We start from the raw sequence: 24,623 nt of genomic DNA, 5'->3' as shown, positions 1-24,623 counted from the left end.
TCCTCCTAACCTCCCTTCCCCCTACTCCCTTTACTCCTCCTAACCTCCCCCTAACCTCCCTTCCCCCATCCTCCCCTTCCTCCTCCTAACCTTCCTTCCCCCACCCTCCCCTTCCTCCTCCTAACCCTAAGCTTACCGTCTAGGGAAAGTGATGGTGTGTTCATGTGGTTTGATATGGAGGATGTGGGGGTGTTTAGAGGCAGTAGGACACCCTGAAATCTCCTGTAGTCAGGGGTACACTCTATCACCCCCACTGCCCCCAGTTTGAGGGGTATATTTGTGTGCGTGTAGCTCCAATCTCACTGCTCACAGTGAGTAGTTACCCCATTGCTCTGTTGTTGATGCCAGCAGTTGGGATTGAGTCTGGGAGTTCGGTGTGACTTCGGGAGTTGGAGATGATTCTGGGAGTTGGGGAAGAGTCTGGGAATTGGGGGCAAGCCTGGGAATTGGGAGACAATTAGTAAGTTGGGGTTGAGTCTGGGAGTTGGGAATTGAGTCTGGGATTGGGAGACAGTCTGGGAGATGGGATTGAGTCTGGAAATTGAGAATTCGTCTGGGAATTGGGGGTGAGTTTGGGAGTTGGGGTTGAGTCTGGGAATTGGGAGACAGTCCGGGAATTGGGATTAGGTCTGGGAGTTAGGGGATGAGCCTGGTTGTGGTGGGGAGGTTTGGGAGATGGGATTGAATCTGGGGAAGTTGTGGATTAGTCTGGGAGGTGGGTTAAGTCTCAGAGTTGAGGTTGGGTCTGGGAATTGGGGGACAGTCTGGGAATAGGGATTGAGTTTGGGAGTTGGGTATGAGTCTGAGAGTTGGGGTTGAGTCTGGAAATTGGGGATGAATCTTGGAGGTGGGGTTAAGTCTAGGAGTTGGGGTTGAGCCTGGGAATTGGGGGACAGTCTGGGAATTAGCATTGAGTCTGGGAGTTAGGGAATGAATCTGGGAGTTGGGGATGAGTCTGGGAGTTGGGTTGAGAGTGTGTTGCTGGAAAAGCACAGCAGGTCAGGCAGCATCCAAGGAGCAGGAGAATTGACATTTCAGGCTGGAGCCCTTCATTACAAATCGATTTTCCCGCTCCTCAGATGCTGCCTGACCTGTTGTGCCTTTTTAGCAACACACTCTCAACTCTGATCTCCAGCATCTGCAGAGCTCACTGTCCCTCTGGGAGTTGGGGGTGAGTCTGGGAGATGGGGACAGTTTGGGAGATGGGGGGGTAAGTCTGGAAGTTGGGGGTGAGTCTGGGAGATGGGGACTGAGTCTAGGAGTTGGGGGTGAGTCTAGGAGTTGGGGGTGAGTCTGGGAGATGGGGGGTGAGTCTGGGAGATGGGGACTGAGTCTAGGAGTTGGGGACTGAGTCTAGGAGTTGGGGACTGAGTCTAGGAGTTGGGGGTGAGTCTGGGAGATGGGGGTGTCTGGGAGTTGAGGTGAGTCTGGGAGTTGGGGGTGAGTCTGGGAGATGGGGACAGTTTGGGAGATGGGGGGGTAAGTCTGGAAGTTGGGGTGAGTCTGGGAGATGGGGGTGAGTCTGGGAGATGGGGACTGAGTCTAGGAGTTGGGGGTGAGTCTAGGAGTTGGGGGTGAGTCTGGGAATTGGGAGTGAGTCTGGGAGATGGGGTGGTGAGTCTGGGAGATGGGGACAGTTTGGGAGATGGGAGGTAAGTCTGGGAGATGGGGACAGTTTGGGAGATGGTGGGGGGGGGTGAGTCTGGGAGTTGGGGGTGTGGGAATTGGGGAGAATTGACCACAGGGGAGTGAGAAATGGAAGTTCAGGCCGAAAACACATCAAAGTAAACTTTTCTCTGTTTCTCTCTCAGAAAAGGGGTCGGCCTTGGTCTGATTGGCGCCGGGTTTCCATGGGAGACGATGACGCAGGCGGTTTTGGATTACCTCTCAGCTGGAATGCCTTGGGACAGTGCATTGAGAGATAGCTCTCGCTCTCATTGTTAAGCAGATTGGACACAGAGAGAGAGAGAGAGAGGGCAGCTCGCTCTGTCTCACTATCTGCCCCCTCCCTCCTTCCATCCCTCACTCCCCACCCCTTCCTGCCCTCCCTCCTCTGGGGGGTGGGGGGCTTTTCCAGCTTTTTCTCCCCCCCCCCTCCCTCCTTCAGCGAAAAACACGTGAACGCGATTGAGCAGCGAGAAAATAAAGGCAGCACTTTCAGCTTGTCTCACCTTCACTGTGCACCCTCTCCATTCACTCCCAGCACCTTTACTTTACTTTTTCCCCCCCCCTCTTTTTAAAAAAAAATAGAAGGAAGGACAACAATCCACTTTCTTTCCTTAGCCTCCACTTTTTCCCCCCCCCTTCCCTTTTTATTTCAAAGCTGCCACCCCCCCCCCCCCTTTTCTTTTGCCTTGGCATCAAGGAGCTGAATTCTTGTGTTTCTATAGGTAGTGTAGAAATTATCAGCACTGTCCACCCCCTTTCCCCCCCGTCCCTTCCCCCCCCCCCCTCCTGCTTTCCCAGCACCAGCACCAGCACCGCCTGCCCGGAATAGGGGGAACACAACGGATTCAATCGGCTCCCCAGCCATGAGCACAAAAAGTGATGAAGCGAACAACGGTGAAGAGGAGGTAAGGTTTGGGCTTGTCCAAGAGGGGAGGGAAAGGGACACTACACTACACTCGTTCTCTTCTCCCCCCCCCCCCCCCTCCTTTCCCAGGCTTTCACCTGCCACATTCATCCTGCTTTTTCCTTACCCCCCCCCCCCCCTTTCCCTGCTTTTTTTTAAAAAAAGTAACACTTTTTAAACAAAAGTTTTTTATATATATGGGGGTGCTTGCTCATATTCTCATCCTGACTTTTAAGGAGTTTTTGCTGTGCAACTTAAAAAAAAATCACCTGTTCATCTCTTTTTTAGTTGGTCAGTCGGAAATCTATTTTTTTTTAAAGTAATGTTTGGTTTCCTGTTTTAATAGTATTTACTGGTTGTGGAGGGATGTGGCCTGTTTAAAGGGCCCATTCAGGAATGGAACAGTTGTGTTGTGTTCTTGCAGGTTTGCTCTTTTAGAAGCGAGGGTTTCACTAAATCTCGCATTGTTTGTTTTTTTTAAAAATAAGCTTTTTGTTAAGTCTTCTCAGTTTTAAGACTGTTGGTGTCACCCTCTCTCCAGACTTAGACTTGCCTCTCTCTCCCTCTGCCGTTTAGTTTAATAAGGTCTTAAAGCGGGACTGTCCAGGGGAAGTTCAGACCGTAAGCCTGGTTAATAGACAGCGCCTCTTTTATAGAGAGCAAGACCTCGCTGGTCTTTTTCTTTCTTTCTCTCTTTCTCTCCTTCTGCAGTTTTTTTTTGTTTCCTCGGAGATTTGTCTGAAAAACAACGGATGAGACTCAGAGGAGCTCGGCATCTTAAACACGCCAAGTTGTGAGCTTTAAAGACGCTTAGAATTCCTGCCTTTAATTTTGGGGGACTTCCGAAATAGATTGCGGAGTCACAGAAACCGGGCCAAAACCTAACAGTCATTCCATTTTTAATGACTTTTTTTTAGTTCTGAGAACTGGGGAAGAATACTTCAGTGTGGGAGAAGGGTTGAGAGTTCAGTAGGTCATCTGGTTTGAACTTGGAAGCAACTCTGTTTTATATATTAAAAAAAAGAACCTCCACTAGGATCAGTTCACTCCTCCTAAAGTGTTCTGCAACCACTCGCCCAGTTTATTCTTGCAGTTTCTGGTGTAATCAGACTGCAGTTGGTTCTCATTTTAACTCCGAGTCTGCCATCCCTTAATTTATAATAAATGTCTATTTTTTAAAAAGTCATTGATTCAAAGATGTAATGCCACACCTCTGGGGCTGGTGAGATTTGAACCCAGGGAGCTTTGAGCCTAGAAGTAGGGACGCTACCGTCACGCCACAAGAACTGGTTTAATGTGTTTTTTTTTAAATAAAAATTCGGGGACACTTGTGGGGTCAGTGAGATTTGTACCATGACCACCTAGCCCAGAGGTAGGGTAACCACTTCAAGACCTCATCTCACTTAAATTCCCAACTAATGTCTTGCCTGTGTGTATGGAGTGGGAAAGAGAAATGGTTACAGGTTGGAGTGTTAAATCCTCAAAATGTTCCAATTTATCGACTGATGAAGATCAGTCTGCCCATTATGTCCACATTAGGAAAGAGTGATGCAATTATTCCTACTCTCTCCTGGAATGTGCCATTTACTTTGTCTCCCTTGTGCGATTAACTCCCTGTTAATTAATTTTCTCCCACCACAAGGTAACTTGCAATGCTAAAATACCCCTATATCCGTTGACTGTCTTTGGATTATCTTCATGTGCCCTGTGGTTAAGTTTCCCCCTGCCATTGAGGAAACCATTATTCCTCACTTGCTTGATCAAAATTCCTTTGTTCTCCAGTTGACACTGGCCTGAGTCTAACTTGCATCAGTTAACTAACTAAACTAGCCCAATTAGTTTGAGGCTGATCACAGCTTGCCAGAACAGTGACAAGCTGCTAATGTCTGTTGGAATTAAATGTAGATTGAAATCTTTTAAACAACTTCCTCTTCCCTTGCTTCGAGGGGAGGGTGGAGGGGTGAGAGCCTTTCAGGATTGTGAGCAAGCAGCACAGTTCAGAGTTCTGGTTCACGTCAAGGGTTGGGTTAGGGAAGGTTTAAATCCAGTCCTTAGCAATCATGTGGCTGCTTTAAAGGCTGTGCTTGCTGTATCCTCCTAGAGGAACACTGGTTCGAACTCTATTGCCACAACTTAATGACTCTGGTAATCTTGTGCAAGTGTGTCTGGCTAAGAATCACCTGACTGTAGGCATTGAGCAAACCTAGATCTCCTAACTTTACTCGACCATATCTTAATCCTGACTTTTACAATAGCTAAGGCAAATTTTAACTGCAGCTGTTCACAAGCAAACCTTGGTTTCCAGAATGTATGGAATGAGCAGGAGTAACTGGGCCATTCGGCCCCTCAAACCCACTCTCTGCTATTCAAATAAAATCGGAGGGTGGTATGGTGACTCTGGTTAGCGCTGCTACCTCACAGCACCTGGGTTCGATTCCAGCCTTAGGTGACCGTCTGCATGGTTTCTTCCAACATTGCACAGATGTGCAGGTTAGGTGAATCGGTCTTGCTAAATTGCTCAGTGTTCAGGGGTGTGTGTAGGTTAGGGATAAATGTAGAGTAATAGGATGGTGTCTGGGTGGGTTACTCTTCAGAGGATCGATATGGACTTGTTGGGTCAAATGGCCTGTTTCCACACTGTAGGGATTCTATGATCCTATGAATAGGAAGGGTCTAGAGGGATATGGGCCAAATGCTGGCAGAAAGGACTAGATATATTTAGGATATCTGTTCTGCGTGGGCTGAAGGGTCTGTTTCCGTCTCTGACTCTGTTTGTGGTTGCCACTTTCCTGTCTGCAAACCTCTCCCTCACCAAAAATTTGGAGTTACTTGATGGTCAAAAAAAATGCTCTAACTTGGCTGGTTCTTCAATAGATCTGGGAATAGAATTGCCTGTGGACAAATCCTCCTGGGACCTTGTGCATCTGAGAAGATTCCACAGGAATTTATAAACTCGTGTAACTGCAGCTGCATTGTAACAGTGATATTGGACTGACAACTGATGGAATTTTGTTTGAGTTTGCCAGACTTGCAGTCCCTCGAGGGCCTCTATTGGTGACTCGTACAGATGGGCCCTCTAACGTGTGCACTTATTCCTCCACCCCCACCCCCCCTTCTCTGAAGGCCTCACTAGAATGAAGTTTAATGATCCTAATCTGCAATACGTGCACTGCTGTATGTTGTTAGCAAGCATCAACATATGTTTTTAAAAAGTGGAACTTCTAATGAAAAATTGAGTTTAAAGGAAAAATACTGGAGAAACTCGACCAACATTTGTGGCGAGATGGCCGCAGTTAGACTTTTTGAGTAGTCTTCTCTTCAGAACTCTGAATTATTCACACCGATGAGAGTAGAAATAGAATGATGTGGATGTACTGGGGTGGACAAAGTCAGGAGCCGCATGGTATTGGGTTACGATCCCAACAGGTTTACTTGAAATCACAAGCTCTTGGAGCCTGACCAAGGAGCAGCGCTCCAAAAGCTTGTGATTTCAAATAAACCTGTTGGACTGTAATTTGGTGTCGTGTGACTTGAAACATGGCTCTGGGCTTCAGCTGTTTGCAGCATTGGGGATGTCCCTGTAGCGGGATGGATGAGTCGTCCCTCAACTAGGACCAGTGCCCTTGTAGAAAGCTTCTCCGGGGGGGTTACCAGTCGAGAGTATGGTGCTGAGAAAGCACAGCAGGTCAGGCAGCATCCGAGGAGCAGGAGAGTTGAAGTTTTTTGCATAATCCCTTAATCAGGAGTCAGCATGCTCTCGCCTCACCTCGCCTCTCCAGCATCTGCGGTCCTCACTTTCTCCTAATAGCCCCATCAACCCACTATCTGCTCTTCATGGAAGAGCTTATGCCTGAAACGTCGACTCTCCTGTTCCTCGGATGTTGCCTAACCCGCTGTGCTTTTCCAATGCCATGTTCTCAGCTCTGACCTCTAGCATCTGCAGTCCTCCCTTTCTCTGGGGGTGAGGGACCAACAAGTAGGAATTAAATTCATTACGTTAGACAATTCGGAAGGGAATAGTTTCCTGTTAGTAAGAGCAATTAAGGTGGGTTAAATATGCAGAAGGAAGTAAAAAAGAAATTACTGCACAGGTATATGGGGAAGGAGAGTAATACAAGCATTTTTTTAATGCTAGAGGTTCAAGAATTTAGATCTCGGTGTAGGGGCACAGTTGCAAAATTTGCAGCCGTATATCACTGTTATGGCTTTGTGGAAATGTGACTCAGAAATAGTCAAGTAATCATGAATGAGGTGTTCAATAATGAAGCGAGGTGGCCATAATGATTAAGGATAACATTGCAATGCTAAGAGGTCAAGAACCGAATCTTTGAGAACTAAGGAACCAATTGCGTGCTGCCAATAGACCACCTGTTAGTGGGAAAAGATGTAGAGGGACTTGCAAGGAAATGAGGGGTGAACGTAATAGAGGATTTTAATTGTCTAATAGTGGGTTGCACGTACAGGGCTGGGTAAGTGTTTTCAGGAAACTTTTCTACGCGTTTCAACCTAACCAGAATGACTTCCCTACTAAACTTGGTGAATGAGTTGCGCAAGTGGATAATGTCTATAGGGAAACACTTCACAGAATCATAGAATCCCCACAGTGTGAAAGCAAACCCTTCAGCCCATCGAGTCCACACTGACTCTCCAAAGCACATCCCACCTGATTTCCCCCCCCCCCCCCCCCCCACCCCCTTGTACTACAACCCTGCATTTCCCTTAGCTAATCCACCAAACCGGCAAGTCCCTGGACACTATGGGGCAATTTTGCATGACCAGTCCACCTAACGTGCACATCTTTTGGACTGTGGAAGGAAACACACGCAGGCACGGGAAGAAAGTGCAAACTCTACACGAACAGTCACCTGAGGGTGAAATCAAACCTGGGTCCCTGGCACTGAGAGGCAGCAGTGCTAACCACTGTCACTGTGCTGCCCATTATTGAGGGACAGTAATTATTGTAAGCTTGTTTTTGTTGTCAATGGAAAAGACCAAGGAGGAATCTTGAGTAAAAGTGATTAACTAGCTTTGTCAATGGCTGAATAAGTGATTTGATCTAAAATTGAAGCAAAAATTGACTGCAACTGACTTGCTTTAAATAAAGTGGTTAGATACAGAAAAGGCACCTTCCTCAGGTGGGAAGGTAGGGTGGATAAATTTGGAATGCTGTGAATGATGGAAGAGATTAAGATTTAGACTAGATTCCGAACAGTATGGAAACAGGCCCTCTGGCCCAACAAGTCCAAACTGACTCTCTAAGAGCAACCTACCCAGACCTATTTCCCCATATTTACCCCTGATTAACTCACCTAACACTGGGCAATTTCACATGGCCAATCCACCTGACCTGTGTCCCACATTGTGGGAGGAAACTGGAGCACCCGGAGGAAACCCACGCGGACACTGGGAGAATTGTGTGGAGTTTGCACAGTCACCGGAGGTGGGAATTGAACCCAGGTCACCGGTGCTGAGGAGTTTTTGACCAATGCCAGGTGGCCAATGCAACCCTGAACTGGGCTGAATTTCGGAAGGTTCCAAACAGAATGGAGAAACTAAACGAGAAGCAAAAGGCAGAGGATGCAAAGAGATTAGCAGCAAACATGCAAGGTGCATTCGAGTGAATTCTATATGCACAGCAAAAGGATGGTAAAAGAGAGAGTTGGCTGATTTAAGGAACCAAAATGGGATTTATTCATGGAGGTTTTGGCATAGTGAGTATTAAATGAACAACTACCATCTCAATCCTGGGTAAAGACTGATGCAGTCAGGGTCATGTCGATTGTGAATAGATTTTGGGCTCTTTGAAGAGTTTAAAATTTGATTTTTGAATAGTTTTCTTTAGAATTGAACAGGGTTGGATTGATCTGAGGATGCTAAGGCAAGTGAGGGTGGATCTTGAAGAGGTGCTGACCATAACTTTGCTGTATCCCTCACCACTGAGGTGGTGTCAGCGGACTGGGGAATGGCAAATGTTTTGGATGAATGGTATAAAAATAGGCTCCTAGTGTTCAGTGTTTGGACACCTGCTCTGGACGTACATATTTAGATGTAGATTGTGCCGAACAAAACAGTTTCAAAATGTAAGTGTGGTACAAAGCTGCAGAACTTCAGTAGGTTGAGCAGCCAAGTGACGGATTTAAGTTTAAAGCAATGTTTGGTGCAACATGATTTTTCTTGAAAGGAAGAATGAGGGGAGATAATATTAATAAAGGAGGCAATTATGAAGGAAGTGTAGGAGGAGGGGTGCCTGGGTCCATGTACATAAATCATTGAAGACAGACTGAGACTTGTTAATGAAACATACTTGTAGCCTTTTATTGGGTGGCGTGGTAGCTCAGTGGTTAGCAGTGTTGCCTCTCAGCACCTGGGTCCCAGGTTTGATTCCAGCCTCAGGTGACTGTGTGTGGAGTTTGCACATTCTCCCCGTGTCTGCATGGGATTTCCTCTGGGTGCTCCGGTTTTCTCCCACAGTCCAAAGATGTGCAGGTCGGATGAATTGGCCATGCTAAATTGCCCATAGTGTTAGGTGCATTAGTCAGAGGGAAACTGGTCTGGGTGGGTTACTCTTTGGAGGGTCAGTGTGGACTGATTTCCACACTCTATATGGAATATAATCTAATAATGAAAACCAAATTTATGTTAAACCTATATTGAAGACTGTGTTTCAACCTGAATTGAAGAATTGTGTACAGTGCAGAATGCCACACTTTAGGAAAAGTGTGAAACTATAGGAGAGGGTTTGGAAAAGATTCAAGAGAATGATTCCATTTAGTTTTGTGGAGAGACTTTATAGAGGTTTATAAAATGAGACATATGCATAGAGTTAATAGTAGTTGTTTATTCCTTAGGATGGGGGATTCAAGGTGAGGGGGCACATTTTTAAGGTGAGATGAGAGATTTTAAAAAGGACAACATTTTATACATGGTAGTTCACATGGAATGAACTTCCTGAGGAAATGGTGTTAATGTGTGCACATCCAATGTTTAAAATGTATTTTGGATAAGATGAGTCGGAAAAGTGGGGAGGAATATCAGCCAGTAGCAGGCAGTTGGTTAGTTTAGTTTGGAATGGAGGTTGGCATGGGCTAGTTAGACCGAAGAGTCTGTTTCCGTGATGTGTGACTGACTGAGTCTTAAGTTGGAGCGATTTCCTTTGGAGAAGATTGACAGGAGAGGTTCAAAATCGTGAGGGGCACTGGTGGGTAGAAGGGGAAGAGCTGTTTGATAGAAGGATCGCAGGGGAGCACATTGGGATGGCTTTTAGCAAAAGAAGCAATGGTGATACAACTGGTTCATGCTACAAGTGGGTAGGCTCTGGAATGTTCTGAGGGGGCAGATTCAATTGATGTGTTGAGGATGGGATTGGGCAGTTATGAGGATCAATGTACAAGGTGGTTGGAAGAGATAGAGAGAGGTTGGTATCAACAGTGGGGCGATGTGCTATTGGCACAGACCTGAGGGCCAAACGGCCAACTGTGCGACAACAGCTCTTGGAATAGTGATACTTGGTGTCCCCGATGGTAATTCCCTCATGGGATTCGGTGAGCATTTCCACATGCACGCAATGAGGATCGTGAGAGATATGGTCTCCAGCTATGGGCCAGGTGGTCCTGAGTTCAAGTCCCACCTGTCTCAGTGGTGCCATAACATCTTCCAATAGGGTAAGAGATCCAGTCATTTTGGAGAGCGGAATTATTTGCAGTGTCAGTGAGCTTTGGCAATGTTGGAAACCTTCACTAGCAACATAATTTCCCAGTGACTCAGGGTTGAAGTGACCTGTTCTGTATCTTCTTTTTAAGACTTGGCAAGATGATCGAAGTTGATAGCGGCGGGATGTGAAAGGAGAGATGTTTTATTTTCCAATGATTCTTTGTCCTCCCGGATGCCGGTCAAAAGAGGCAGCGGGGATCAGCCCTCTGACATGGGATTGAGAGAGTTTTGCAGCAGTCTGAATTCCTTTTGGGGTGTTGCAGAGCCTCGAGGGTTCAATTCTCCCTGTCTGAGCAGGGAAGAGCTTTTGAATTCAGCCACAGGGGGGTAAAACCCTCCTTTTCCTATCATCGGTACCTTGATTCCACTTCCTGCAATGGAATCCAAACCAACAGTTGAAGGTTGGGGGCTCAAGGGGAAGGTTTCCCCCTTGTAACTGTATTCTCAGCACCCCCTTACCCCACGCACCTAATTTTATTCAGAGTTGCTGCTTCCTGTTGCAAACAGTGATTGCCCAAGAGTAGTCTGCATCAGAAATGGTAAACTGTACAAGTGTCAATGGTTCCTAATGTTAACATCTGGGTGATGGGAGTTTGCGAGAGTAAGCTAGCCTATAACGAAGTTCACCAGACCTGACTGGTAGCTACTTTTCTTAAATACTACCACCTTAAACCCCAACACACGCACTTTTCTTGAACTTTTTCCTATTTTATTTCCACTTGTTCAAAGCATTATTGTAGGCAGCACAGTGGCTCGTGGTTAGCACTGCTGCCTCACAGCGCCAGGGACCCAGGTTTGATTCCTGCCTCAGGCGACTGTCTTTGAAGTTTGCATATTCTCCTGGTGTCTGTTTGGGTGGCCTCCAGGTGCCCCAGTTTCCTCCATAGTCCAGAGATGTGCCAGTTAGGTGAATTGGTCATGCTAAAACTGCCCATAGTGTTCAGGCATGTGTAGGCTAGGTGTATCAGTCTGGTCTGAATGTAGAGCAGTAAGGGATAGGTCTGTGTGGATCCCTGTTTGGAGGGTCAGTGTGGCCTTGTTGGGCCAAAGGGTCTCTTTCCACACTGTAGGGATTCTATATCGTTAGCTAGAGGATTAACGTGGGCTCTTGCTCTCCTATACATGCACACGCACAAATGCAAGTCTAACATCAGGCACGCTTCCGAGATGATGTGACAAGATTATAGAGTGCCAAACTTCATTGCAACATCAACTATTTAACGCCAGTTGCTTGTTCTCTGTAGGAGCTAATCAGGATTGGGAGGATGGTGGTGTTCGTGTGGGGAAAGTTTATTCTGCTTCCGGTTTCTCCGGTGTCTTTCCCTGCAGTCTCTCTGCACTTGGTTACTGGAAATATCTGCAAGTGTTCCAGTGTCCACACCTGTGACCAAACTATATGCTACTAACCCACTCTCTGTAGCATAATTGAAAGTTAATGAAATGCTGTGCTGTAATGGAGTGAGTCCACTAATTATTTTGCCCATCTAGTCAAATGAGGCTAAATAACAAGTTTTTTTTTCCCTACCTTGCTTTTTGGCATACTTTGTTCTTGGCGTTTTAGGGTATTCATACCAAAGTAACTATAGCTTGCATTTCCAGTCAGCTCCAGTGCATTCAAGTACTGCAGCTGCTGGAAACCTGAAATAAACATCAGTGCTGCAGAAACTCGGCAAGGACTGGCAATGTCTGAGGAGAGGAACAGAGTTGATGTTTTCAGTCTGCTAGGACTTTTTGGAATAGCTCGTTTCATAGAGCATTCATGAAACTTTTCCATGTCCCTTTTTAATGGATCACATTTTATTTTAAATTTTAAGGCATCTATCAATGGTGACAGATTAGAGTGCACTGTAGTTTACCTGTCGGAGCCTGACTTAGGGTGGGTGTGTGTACGTGCAAAGATCATTACTGATGTCCAGATGTTGATAACATTTTATTCTTAGCCAGGGACTAATGGGACAGTTGTCCCTTAGTAGTCATGCAGCTTGAAGTCCAGCGATTCCTTTGGAATTTACTTTTGGGTTACAGCATTTAGAGACTTGCCTTTTTTTTTTCAATTTACAACTGTCCAGCTCCCTCCTAGCCAGAGAAAATGGCAAAATTGTGCTGCGTTGTTACAGCAACTTAGCAGTGTCTTATTACGCTTTCAGCTGTTCACTGGCGGAAACTATTGTTCGAGTTAACAATACAACATTCTTGTTTAAACCACTGAAATATAACCTGGGTCAGCAAGGCCCTTAAATCCTAGAATGGATGCCAAATACGCTCGCCGTTGTTATGTTAGACCTGTATATGTTTATTAGCAGGACACTGAGTAACTGTGGAAACCCAACGGTTAACAGCAGAATCTCTGTCTGGCCAGGAATTTAGCAATGGTTGGAGTTTTACTGTCAGGGAGTTTCCTCTTTCAAGAGGAGAGTGAAAGGGAGGATGGATACCATCGCAGGGAGGTTGAGCTGAATGTTGCCCGTGATCCTGCCTTCATATAACTTGCACATTGTTTTTCTAGCTTAAAACTACCCTCCCGCCCGAGTCCCCTCATATTGAAAGTTAATCCTCCGGACAATTTTAAATCCAGTCTGACTGACCAGCCAGTGTGCGGTGCTTTTAATTGATTTTTAACTGACTTGAGATGTGATTACGCAACTCTGGAGTAAATTAGAATGCAAATCTGGGTCTCCCGGCTCAGATACAGGGACACTACCACTGTAGCATGAGAACCCCAAAAATAGTTTTTTGACTAACCCGATTTGGGTATGTGGTAAATTTTTAACAGCTGGTCCAAAAAGGTTTTCCACTCAGTTGTGGGTTTCACATCTTTCTCTCTCCTGTCACCCCTGCTGTTTTTTATAAATAAAACTGTTGGGTTAAAGCTCTCCCCTTTGACTGATTTGGCATTTAATATCAAGTTCGAGAACGTAACTTGTTTTTGTGCCTTCATTTGTATCGGCTTTGTCATCTGAAGTGTCAGTTCTGGTGAAGAAAAACACTTCATTAATCAACAATTTGGCTTATTCTTGAAACCTCTCCATCACTTTGTGCAAGCTTCACCAGCAGTTCACTTGAATGTCTTTTGAAGTATTCACATCAGCGTTTCATTCTCTTCTTCAAAATACCAATTGAGAAGTTGTAATCTCGCTTCGCCTCTGTATTCCCCTCAAACTCATCCAAACTTTGCATTCCTCATTCCATTCTGTGCCAACTCCCCTTGCTCCTGTGTGCTGGGACCTGGTGTGATGACACCTCCATTCTAGAAAAGTTTACGGTTTCCAAATCCCTCATCGCCTCACCTGTTCTTATCTTTTTTTTTGTCCCCCCTTTTTTCTCCTCTTCTGTCTCTCTACACTCCCCATTTGTTTTAAACATTCTGCATATTTATTAGTCTGTTCTCAGTAGTTGTAGCTTTAGCTACCTGGAACCCAAGCTGTATTGTTCTGTCCCTGAGCTTCTGTATTCTGTTGCTTTATGAATCGAACTTGTGGTCAGCTCTCCTGTGCTTCTTGCTCAAGTCAGTTTATTACTTCTTACTCTTTCCTGTCAGTATCAATCTTCCACTGTTTGGTGCCTTTTCTACATATTGCATTTTCAAAATGTGCCTCCTGAAGCTTTGTTAATAAGCAGCTAGCTGGTTAACTTCCTCCATCGTAGCCAGATTCCGGTTAATACATTAATTTGTTTTCCCTGATTAGACTTTCTAACAATCAGTCTTTGTCTAAATCGCCGATGTGCAATTTACTGATTCAGAATTGAACTATGTCCTTGATTCACTTGACTACAGTAAGTTTTTCCACTTTAATAGCTAGATTGCGCTACAGAAAAGAGCAGCGGAGACATTCAGGGGACTGGAGGGTAATTTCTGAAGGAGAGTTCTGTTGCTATAGAGCCAGCTGACACTTTAACCTAACGCAACTATGCAGAAGTGGGTACTGCAGATGCTGGAGATGGAGTCAAGATTAGAGTTGTGCTGGAAAAGTACAGCAGGCCAGGCAGCATTTGAGCAGGGAAATCGATGTTTTGGGCAAAAGCCTTCATCTGTTCGTGTGGCAGCCACTCTCCAGAGTGGAAGCTAAGTTCTTGTTTTGTGTACCAAGTGGTTAACCATCAAAAGGGTGGTGGAGGTTCTGGATTCATGCAGCTTGTGCTCGCAACGGGCCAAATGGCCTCATCCTGTATTGCTAATCTGCTACAACGGAATTCCAATGATTATCCCTTTTTCTGTTGCCCAGAAATGCAATAAACCATTGAAGATTACAGACGGAAGACTGGTCTGTCTTTGTTTTTAAAATAAAACTGACACTTAAGATCTTGATTTTGATGCTAGTGTTACCATAATGGGTAATGTTTTGGATCTTTTTTTAAAGTCTTATCTACCAAACCTCCTTGTATAACTGAAATATCCATACATGGCTACATCTTATGTGCATGTAAACTTGGCTGGAATGGGGCTGTCTGCTTATCGAGCAGCGCAAGGCTGGTACAGATGATTCACAGGAGATTTAAGCTACACTGCCAAAAGTACTATTTTTGGATCAGAACTTCCATAAATTGACATACAAGTCTTAGCAGCTTTTTGGACTGTTGAGTTAATCTAAACACTCGTACACTCAATGAAATAACATTTCTGTTTTGGGTGAAATCCACTGTGGACTGGTCTCCCAGTGGCTGGCTGATTTGCGTTGGGGTTGTGGTGGATGTGCAGAGCGTACGACTGAGCTTTGTTGAGGTGTTTTGAAAGGAAACTATTTATTTCTGTGGTACCTTTTTACAGTCTTGGTTTTAAAGTGTAGCAAGCATATTGTGAATTTTAAAGGTGAATGTGGTTAACTGATTTTAAAGTGTTTTTAAGGGTGGCTAGTTGAAGAAAGATGTGTTAAGAGACAAGGAAGTGTGGTTGCAGCAAATAGTTCAGTGCTATAACTTCAATGGAAACCGTGCTCCAATGATAAATCTATACAGGGATCCTAAAGAAATAGATTCAGGCTCAGTTATAGATTAGATTACTTAGTGTGGAAACAGGTCCTTCGGCCCAACAAGTCCACACCGACCCGCCGAAGCGCAACCCATCCAGATCCCTACATTTACCCCTTCACCTAACACTACGGGCAATTTAGCATGGCCAATTCACCTGACCTGCACACTTCTCTTTTTTTGGACTGTGGGAGGAAATCGGAGCACCCGAAGGAAACCCACGCAGACGCGGGGAGAACATGCAAACTCCACACAGTCAGTCGTCTGAGGCAGGAATTGAACCCGGGTCTCTGGTGCTGTGAGGCAGCAGTGCTAACCACTGTGGCACTGTGCTGTTCATCAATTCTGCTATGGCATTCAGTAAGATGATAGTTGATTTCTTGATGGTCCTGTTTGTCCCCCCACAACCTCTATCCTTGTATACTGTGACCCAGCCTCCTCTGCCCTTTGGGATAGCGAAGGCAGAAAGCTAGCTCTTTGAGTCCGAGATGCACAGCATGGAAACAGACCCTTCAGCCTAACTTGTCCATGCTGGCCAGATATCTTCCGAGAAGCAATTCCCCTCCTCTCTCTTAATCGGGATGCTCTATTTTTTAAGATCTTGAAACAGTGCCTTGTCGCTCCTGGCCCTTCCACAGGGAAACGTTCTGTCAGCATGTGAGGTCCCTCATCAGAAACCTGAACGCTTCCATAAGGTCACCCTCATCCTTAGGAAATCTAATTATACGTTCCTCAGAGGGCAACCTCTTCTTCTGGCATCAGCCAAGAGGCCTTTCAGAGAAGGTTCACAATGAATAAATGTACTTTGGAGACCAACTGTCAGTACACCAGGTTGGGACTCGGGAATGCACCTTAGTCATACCAAGACTTGCCTGACTTTAATACTCCCAACTCCCTGCAATAAATTCCAGCATTCTGTTTGCATTCCCAATTAGTTGCTGTGGCTGCACTGCTAACCTCCTGTAATTCAAGTCTTGATGGCATCTAGATGCACTCTATCATTATATCTGTCGCCCCTCTCCATTTAATGAATCTGCTTTTCTCTTTTTTTTTAAACCAAAGTCAGCAATGTCTTTCTTCCACATGGTACATCATTTACAAAGCTGTTTTTCTTCCCCTACTTTCTTAAACCAAATCTGTCCCTTTTGCAGACTGTTTGCTCTGAACTTGCAAACTATTTTCCAACTAGACTTTTGTATCATCAGCAAATGAGTCCCCAGTAAAATTGGTTCCTTTACATAAGGTTTAAGGGCAGATTGCAAACACTTGAGACCCCTGTGCTGTATCCACTAGTTGGCTAACTATTCCAATTTTGCTTCCCCCCCCCCACCTTGAATCATCATGTTTCTAACATACAGGTCCAGAGCACTGAGAAAGGCCATTCAACTTTTTGAATCTGCACCAAGTTATATTCTAATCCCATTTCTTGCCTATAGAGAAATATATAGCCTTGGCATCTCGGGTGTATACCTAAATACCATCACAATGACTGACTGCTTCTGCCTGTGCCATCCTTGCAGGCAGTGATTCCCAACAACATCTGGGTGGGGGGGAGCTGGGGAGAAAAATTCCTCAGTAAACCACTTCAAAGAATGGCCATAAAAGGGAAAACGGGATGATGTGTTTGACAAACCATAACGATTATTTTCCAACTAATTTGCATTAATGAAATGCAGAATTTGCTGTAATGTGACTCACCAATTGAGGACCTGGTTTCTAAACCAAGTACTTTTAAAGCACATGTTGGATGTAACGCGATTACATCGCCAATATTTTTAAGTGGTGTTTCTAAAGCGTGATGTTTCTACAATGTGGGGTTGCGTAAGAACACAACCATTCAGTTATAGAAGAACTGCCTGTACTGTACATAAATATTTCTATCAAAAACAGGAATTGTAGGATCCTTAAAGTCTTGAGTTTCTCTGCTTGTCGTGTAAAGCATGAACCAGCTAGTTCAGTCACTGCCAAGACCGCAAGAATCCCTAGAATATTCTGCTTCGTTTGATCATGTGTTGTGATTGTGGAGGTCAAGAAAATACATCCCTGTTATCATTTTTCAAGCAGTTCTTTTAATCCACCTGTTCAGATGAGTTGAGATACAGGTTGGTGGCACAGTGGTTCAAGTGGTTGGCACTGCTGCCTCAGCACCAGGGTCCCAGGTTTGATTCCAGCCTCTATCGACTGTCTGTGAAGTTTGCACATTCTCCCAGTGTCTGCGTGGGTTTCCTCTGGGTGCTCTGGTTTCCTCCCAAAGATGTGCAGGTCAGGTGAATAGGCCATGCTAAATTGCCCATAGTGTTAGGTGCATCATTCAGAGTGAAATGGGTCTGGGTGGGTTACTCTTCGGAGGGTTGATGTGGATTGGTTGGGTCAAAGAGCCTGTTTCCACACTAGGGAATCGAATCTAATCTAATCATCTCCGGAGCAGTTGGGACTTGAACCCAGGCCTCCTGGCTTAGAGTAGGGGCACTACTACTGTGCCACAACAGCCCCTATATTTATTCTTCTGTTCCACAGTTATTAATTCCTAGGCCTATTTAGATAGTCAGTGAATCCTATGTAATAATTTGAAGGAACTTGGTATGTATGCCAAAAGTCATGCCTTTATGGGTATGAGTTGGTTGCTCACATGCTTCCCTTTGCTATGACTTCCATACTGCAACATCTGGCACTGTTCTGGACAGAGACTATTCTGTTGTGCTGTTGGTGGACCAAGTGCTGACTAAAACTGATGGGAGTTTCAAGCAGAAGTGCTTTAGTTGTTCAGCTAATTCGGTTGACTTGATCCTTTCCCAGAATAAGGAGTCTTTCATGTGAATCTGTCTAAATTTGGTCATTAAGGCAATATTTTAATCTGTACATAAAATATTTTGTGGAGCTGAATTCAAATGGCAATTAGCTTGTGGGGAAAAAAGCATTCAACCCCGTGCCTCAAAAGCTAATTTTTCTAATCTTATCAGTCAACAGCTGTAGACATTCTTGTCATGGAGATTAAAGGAGTCTGAAGCTTCTAATGTCTGATTTTGTGCACTATATAATTGGCCTAGAAATAACAACATATGGTTTTCTACAGAAATGAGAGACTAAGTTAAATCACATCTAATATGGTTATACCTGAAATGCCTGAGCCACAAACCACCGCGCCTCCCCCTGCCACCCAACCTCATTATCTGTCCTGAAGCTTATTTAAGTAGACCTCTACAATTTGTACCAAATCATGACTTTATTTGAATGGTGAATCTTTAATGTTATGAAAATCTAGGATGAGCTTTAATGCCTGCACTTAGGAATTAGGTTTTTACTGTCACCTATACTCCAGTATAGGAGTGCAATGAAAAGTGGATGAAGTTGCTGTACATCTCTATGGCTCTGACTCTGGTGACCTCTTGATTACAAAACCAGAATAAAAAAGAAACAGCAGGAATAAACAAATTCAAAAGGAATGAGAATCATCTGGATTTTAAGTAGTCATTAATTCCATTGTCACTGATGCAGCTATTTTGGCGAAAGTGGGTACTGCAGATGCTGGAGATCAGTGGTGCTGGAAAAGCGCAGCAGGTCAGGCAGCATCTGAGCAGCAGGAAAATCAATGTTTGGAATGATTCCTGACGAAGGGTTTTTGTCCGAAACATCTATTTTCCTGCTCCTCTCCTGCCTGACCTGTGTGTTTCCAGCACCACTCTAATCTTGGCTCTGATGCAGCTACTTTAGACTGATCATTCAAATTACTGGATGGAATGATTCTGATAACATCAACATTTGACTACGATTCTTTTATCAGGTTATTCTTGTTACCAGCAGGTGAGGAAGGAGCATTGGCTCTCCTCGCTGTAACCCCCTGTGGCAACAAATCTTTTAACACTCTGCTACAGTTCTTCAATTAGAACTAAGTTGACTTGAAGGGAAGGAAGCTATTTCAACGTTTTGATGAATGAAACAAAGGAATCTTTTTGTGTCAAACCAGAGAAAAGAATAAATTGTGACTTTAAAAATGGGTAATAAGTTTACAAAGTGCTTGCGGGGTAGAGGAAGGGGGAAGGTGTCTAGCACAAACAGGAAGGTAAAAGCAGAAAGTCTTGGAGTCCTTGCGAGAATGAAACGTGTCTGCCACTGTTTAAGCTGTTGTCTTGCTTCCTGAATCTTGATTTGGAGGTGCCAATGTTGGACTGGGATGAACAAAGTTTTAAAAATTGCAACACCAGGTTATAGTCAGACAGGTGTATTTGGAAGCAACAGCTTTCGGAGCACCTTCAGGTGGTTGAAGGAACAACTCTGAAAACTAGTGCTTCTGAATAAACCTGTTGGACTATAACCTGGTGTTGCAATTTTTAACTTGCTAAATCTTGAGAGTTGTTGAATGTTTGCTTTCCCAATTTGCTTTTTCATGTGAAAGCAAAATACTGTGGCCGTTAGAAATCTAAGGAAACGTCCTTTTTGTAATTGTTCATGTGCTTCTTTCAAGAGGTGAAACGTAGAAAGAAGGTGCGAGTCTTTCAGAGATTTTATTCATATTTGTTAATCCCTCTTTCTCTTTTTTGCTGTCAAGCAAGCTATTGAAATATGCTCAGTTTCTGCATTCCTGACTTCAGCTCCATTGCTTGCAGAATAGCCATTTTGGAAAGATTCTTTCACCCTCAAAATGCAACTTTATCGTGCAAGTGTGATTCCTAAATAGGAGATGTACACTTCATGATGGTGACAGTTTGTCTCATTGTCTTTGGGTGAAATGATAACTTCAGTGCTGCTGGTTTGGGATGTTCTGAGTTCCCTGCACTAGTCTTGTTATATGGCTAGGTGAGCTCAGTTTTTTAACACTTTTTTTTTGTCTTTTTTTTTAAAAATACAAAATCACTTGGTCCACGAGGGTCTTCAGTATTAAAGTCAATTTGTGGGAGTTTTTGATAGTTCATACCATTATTGTAACAGCCTGAGTTGGTCTACTTGAGAATTTGACTTTTCTTGTAAGTGGACAGGCTGATATAGCAATTTTCCTTCTCTCTTTCTCCCCGCCACCCCCTGCCCCTCCTCAAGTGATTTCTTGCTGATCCAATTCTAAGTTGGTCTCCCTCTCATGTAAATAACTCTTTCTTTCCCATTTTAAGCTAGCTTTGAATAACTTTCCAGCGGGACCAGTTTAGTAATGTTCGTGATCCCCTGAGGATGTTTAGCATCAATCGCCTTTCCTATTTGCTGTGAGTGAGATGATGCATATTCTAACTGCCAACCAACCTGAAATTGCCTGATTTTGGAACAGTAAACTGGGATTAATGGCCGGACTAATGTGATCTTAGTTGGTGTGGTGCAATGGTAGTTTAAACAAACCTGTTAATTGCCTCATGTGACGTTTAATACAAAATGGACCTCAGATTTGCTTGTTAAAATGTATATTTTAAGGAGGTCTTTTGGTAGTATTCCATTCAATATTAGAGGCACAGTGTTATGGTGGTAATGTCACTCTACTAGTAATTCCAGAGACACTGGTTCAATTTCAATGAATCTGGAAGTTTAACCACTAGACTGCTGACCGTGAAACAATTAGGTAAAAGTGAGGACTGCAGATGCTGGAGATTAGTGGATAGTGTGGTGCTGGAAAAGCACGGCAGGTCAGGCAGCAGAGGAGCAGGAAAATCGACATTTGGGCAAAAGCCTTTCATCAGGAAATTCTGAAGGGCTTTTGCCGGAAATGTTGACTTTCCTGCTCGGATGCTACCTGACTTGTGCTTTTCCAGCACCGCATTGTCTACTGATTATCATGAAACAATTGTCAACTTGTCATTAAAAACCCATTTGGTTACTGTCTCTGTTTTTCCTAAAGGAGAAATCCTGCAATCTTTACTTGGCCTGGCCTACATGTGACTTTAGATGCACGGTGTAGTCGACTCTTAACTGACTTCTTACAATGGACTGGCTGGTATATCACTTATCAAGCCACTACAAAGCTGTGAAGGGAATGAACCTGGACCACCCAGTATTTATCTCCCTCCCTACAAGCACAGTCGGTATACCTACCCACAATAGGCCGCAGTATTTTCAGAAGGTTGCTCGTGGCCACATTAAATGATAAACATGACTGAATAGACCAGCATTTTATGTGCAATAAACTAATTAGAGAGTACTGTATCAAACCCTTGAGTTCCATGATCAATAATTCCTTGGCAGTACAGAACTTGTCGCCAGAATAAAACCTTTTCTCTTGAACTCAATAGAAACAAACCTGAAGAAAATGTTTTTGTAACATGGGAAGAAGGTGCTGATTGGCTGGGGCATCAATGGCCTGACTTTGCAGCAAGAACCGTTAACTATCAGTCTTAATTCTCATCTGGTGGGTAGCTTCTGATTGGTCATGGTGCAGCAGAAATTGACAGTCTTCATTGCATCTTTTTCATGCAGAAGGGCTATGTATGTACAAAGTTTTTGCCTACTCAGCAGGGTTATGTGAATATGCAGCTTCTAGCACATAGTAATACATCACAGTGGGCCTGGCTGGTGGTGTTGAATTGATTTCCAGGGTAACCATTGGCACAATCTGGATTAATTAGCAAATGCTTTCTAATAGCAGAATCATGGCTAAAGTTGGATATATGTATTGAGGCTTGTGATACTGGGTGTTTAAGCCCAATCAGTTTTGCTGTGAATGGTCAAGGATACATCCAGTGAGTGACCATTTGATCAGGCTATCCATTTATCATGCAGGATAGTTTTGAAATACCCCATTTTGTGTATCAAGCTTACACTGAGCAGATTGCTAGGGTCCTTTTTCTCACTTGTCGCAAGTAGCTGTTTATATTTTTGTGCATCCCCATGGCAACACTCTGATCAATCAGAATCTACTCAGTTCGGTTGACAGTTAACTGTTTTGGTGCATCACTGTGCCAGTGACGATTCAACCAATCAGCACACTCTTTGCTGTGCAGGTTCAAATCGTGTATGTTTGCATCTTCATCCCTTCAACCTTTTTTGCAATGTTTAAACGTCAACAATAATTTAGTTGTAAAACTTAACCTGTATTAAGTACTTGATTAAAATGGAGATGCACATTTTCATGGTATTCCTCACCTTGCTGAGTAGTGAAAGGTTGGTTTTAATGGTGCATGCCATTCTGTTCATGAATTTGTTTGAAGACACTGCATGTTTCAAGGTGGTCAACTGACAAGTGAGGGCTTGAATGTTGTGATGCTTATTGAGCTGGAAGCGAACGGGCGTGAGTAACTTTGACTAAACTTTAATAAATTCAAATATCATAAACTATTAAAACCAGTTGGGAGAATGGGCCAATAAATGTTATCAGTCTTTTTAAGGGTGCACAAGTTGGGGGCAAGAGAAATTAATGGCAAAGATGTCCATTTGAAGGTTGCTGATCGGGGATTAAAATTCTCTCCATGTACGGACAGGCCAAGGTTTTGATTTTGGTTTGTCGATAATGCTGTTAATTCGAACACTCCTAGCTGTAGGTAAGATATTTTGGCTTGATGGTCTTGTTTGCAATTTGGTCCTTAGTTATGAGAGATTTCAAGCTATACAAAAGGTGAAAGTACTAGATTAAGAGCTTTGGAGTACTGACTTAAACTATTCTTGTAACCAAAGTGAAAATTAAGATGTAGATAGGCAACTTGGCATGTGGCTTGCTGAAACTAATGGATGTTCTGAAGCTTTTTTGGATAAAGACTACTCGAGACAGTAAATCAACATTTATTTTGTAGATAATTTTCCTATTACTCTGAAACTAGCTCACCAGGCTCTTGAACAGGAAGATATTTCAGGCTTATGAGTTGGTTTTGTATATACAGGCAATCCCTGGATTGTGAATAGGTTCCATACTGGAGACAGTTGCAAGTTGATTTGTTATGTATCTGGGCACCTTGCTGGACAAAATAAAGGAGCTGTTCTTGAGTACAGGAAATGTCAGATCTAATCAACACAAAGTACGGGCAGTGTTTACAAGTAAGTGTCCAATTTATGAATGTCGGGGTGGGGGGGCGCTCCTGTAGTTAGGACTGACTCGCACAAACTGGAATGAAAGCACAGTTAGAAACTGAACAAGTCTGACTGCATCTGCCGGGGGGAGGCAATGTTCCAAACCTGATGTGACACTCTGGAACTCCAGCATTTTTTTTTTGTTTCTGATTTTTCAGCATCCACCATATTTTATTTGTATGAACTAGACCCTGGTTTGCCTGAAGGCGGCCAGCAATTTCTCTAGATGTGTATTGTCTCCATGTTGAAGCTAGCACAGTGACCGTTCCTTTTGCTGCTGCCTTGAGGAAGACAGCAGGACTGGAGCCTGTACATCTGCGCTCACCTCAGCTTGTCGAGGGAAGAACCAGATGCCCTTCAGTGACATAATACTACTACTGCCTTGAAGGTGGCTGGTTGGTTGAGTTAAATACTAGAATCTGTGTGCATTGCCTCCAGACAGTGGAAATAAGTAATTGTCAAAGCATCACTCTGCATCCAATGCTTGTTTTGCCCAAATAAGGGCATGATTGGAGCAATGTCACAGCCTGGCTATGTATCTAGAGAATATTAAGTATGCATAACTTGATGTGATCCAATTGGGCATTCAAGATGTCTAGTCTAATGGAAATGTTACATAATCCATTTTTTAAATAGAGAAGTCATCTCAGATTTTTAAACCTTGCTTGTGTTAAGCTTGATTGTCTCGTTTTTTTCCACCCTTAGATTTGTATCATGTTTATCAAATGAAGATGTTTGTTTATTGTGTACTAAGTTGGCATATTGTTTCCACTCCCTGTAACTTTGTCATGCTTACCATCTCCTGCTCAAAGTCATTACTGTTTAGAAACTGGGGTCCCTTGCTAGCCCCTCTGAATTTTGTCACCTTGTGACCCAGAGAGCTGTGCTCATTTTCTTTCTCCTGCCTTAATCAACTGGGAGAGAGTGCAATTGAGGGGTGCATGACATAAGCGATATGGCATTGCCCCTCCTTTTGCCAACTGGAGGTGGCTGACTTGACACAAGGTTTAAAAACAGCCAGGTGAACCCACATTGCAATATGGCGTGCATGCTGTCTCTCTGTGGTGGATTGTCTGCAGTCCCAGCTGTGACCACTGTCTTCCCAGTGGTGCTAGAGACCTGGCAGCACTCCTCAGGCAGGCCATCCTGTTAGATGGGGATGACAGCCAAGAGCATTGGTGCAAGGAAGTGTAACAAAAATAAAATTTATAGTGCAAAGTCTGAATTGGCTTTGGATGGGATGGTATAATGTTTCAATAGTCGGTGAGTTGACATGGGTAAGGAGAACTGAAGGGAAGATCCAACTCCTGAATTTAAAGAATCGCTTGGGTAAATATTTAGCGTGTGAAAATGTGACCTGGAACCTTAATTGCATTAATAATGCTGGTCATATTTGTTTTGA

The 24,623-nt window shown here is 43.9% G+C and overlaps 1 protein-coding gene across 1 annotated transcript in view; it reads left to right on the top strand.

Annotated features, from left to right (window-relative positions):
* The first annotated feature begins 1,905 nt into the window (after nt 1-1,905).
* The window catches only part of LOC140458471 (RNA-binding protein with multiple splicing 2), a 112,748-nt gene continuing 90,030 nt past the window's right edge, over nt 1,906-24,623 (top strand). The window contains exon 1 of the mRNA XM_072553098.1: nt 1,906-2,573. Within this exon, the coding sequence (XP_072409199.1) occupies nt 2,532-2,573 (42 nt within the window). The 5' untranslated portion in view covers nt 1,906-2,531. The remainder of the gene's footprint in view (nt 2,574-24,623) is intronic.

This window comes from Chiloscyllium punctatum, chromosome 33 (assembly GCF_047496795.1).
Source record: "Chiloscyllium punctatum isolate Juve2018m chromosome 33, sChiPun1.3, whole genome shotgun sequence".
Lineage (NCBI taxonomy): Eukaryota > Metazoa > Chordata > Chondrichthyes > Orectolobiformes > Hemiscylliidae > Chiloscyllium > Chiloscyllium punctatum.
This window is presented reverse-complemented; position numbering and strand designations above follow the sequence as displayed.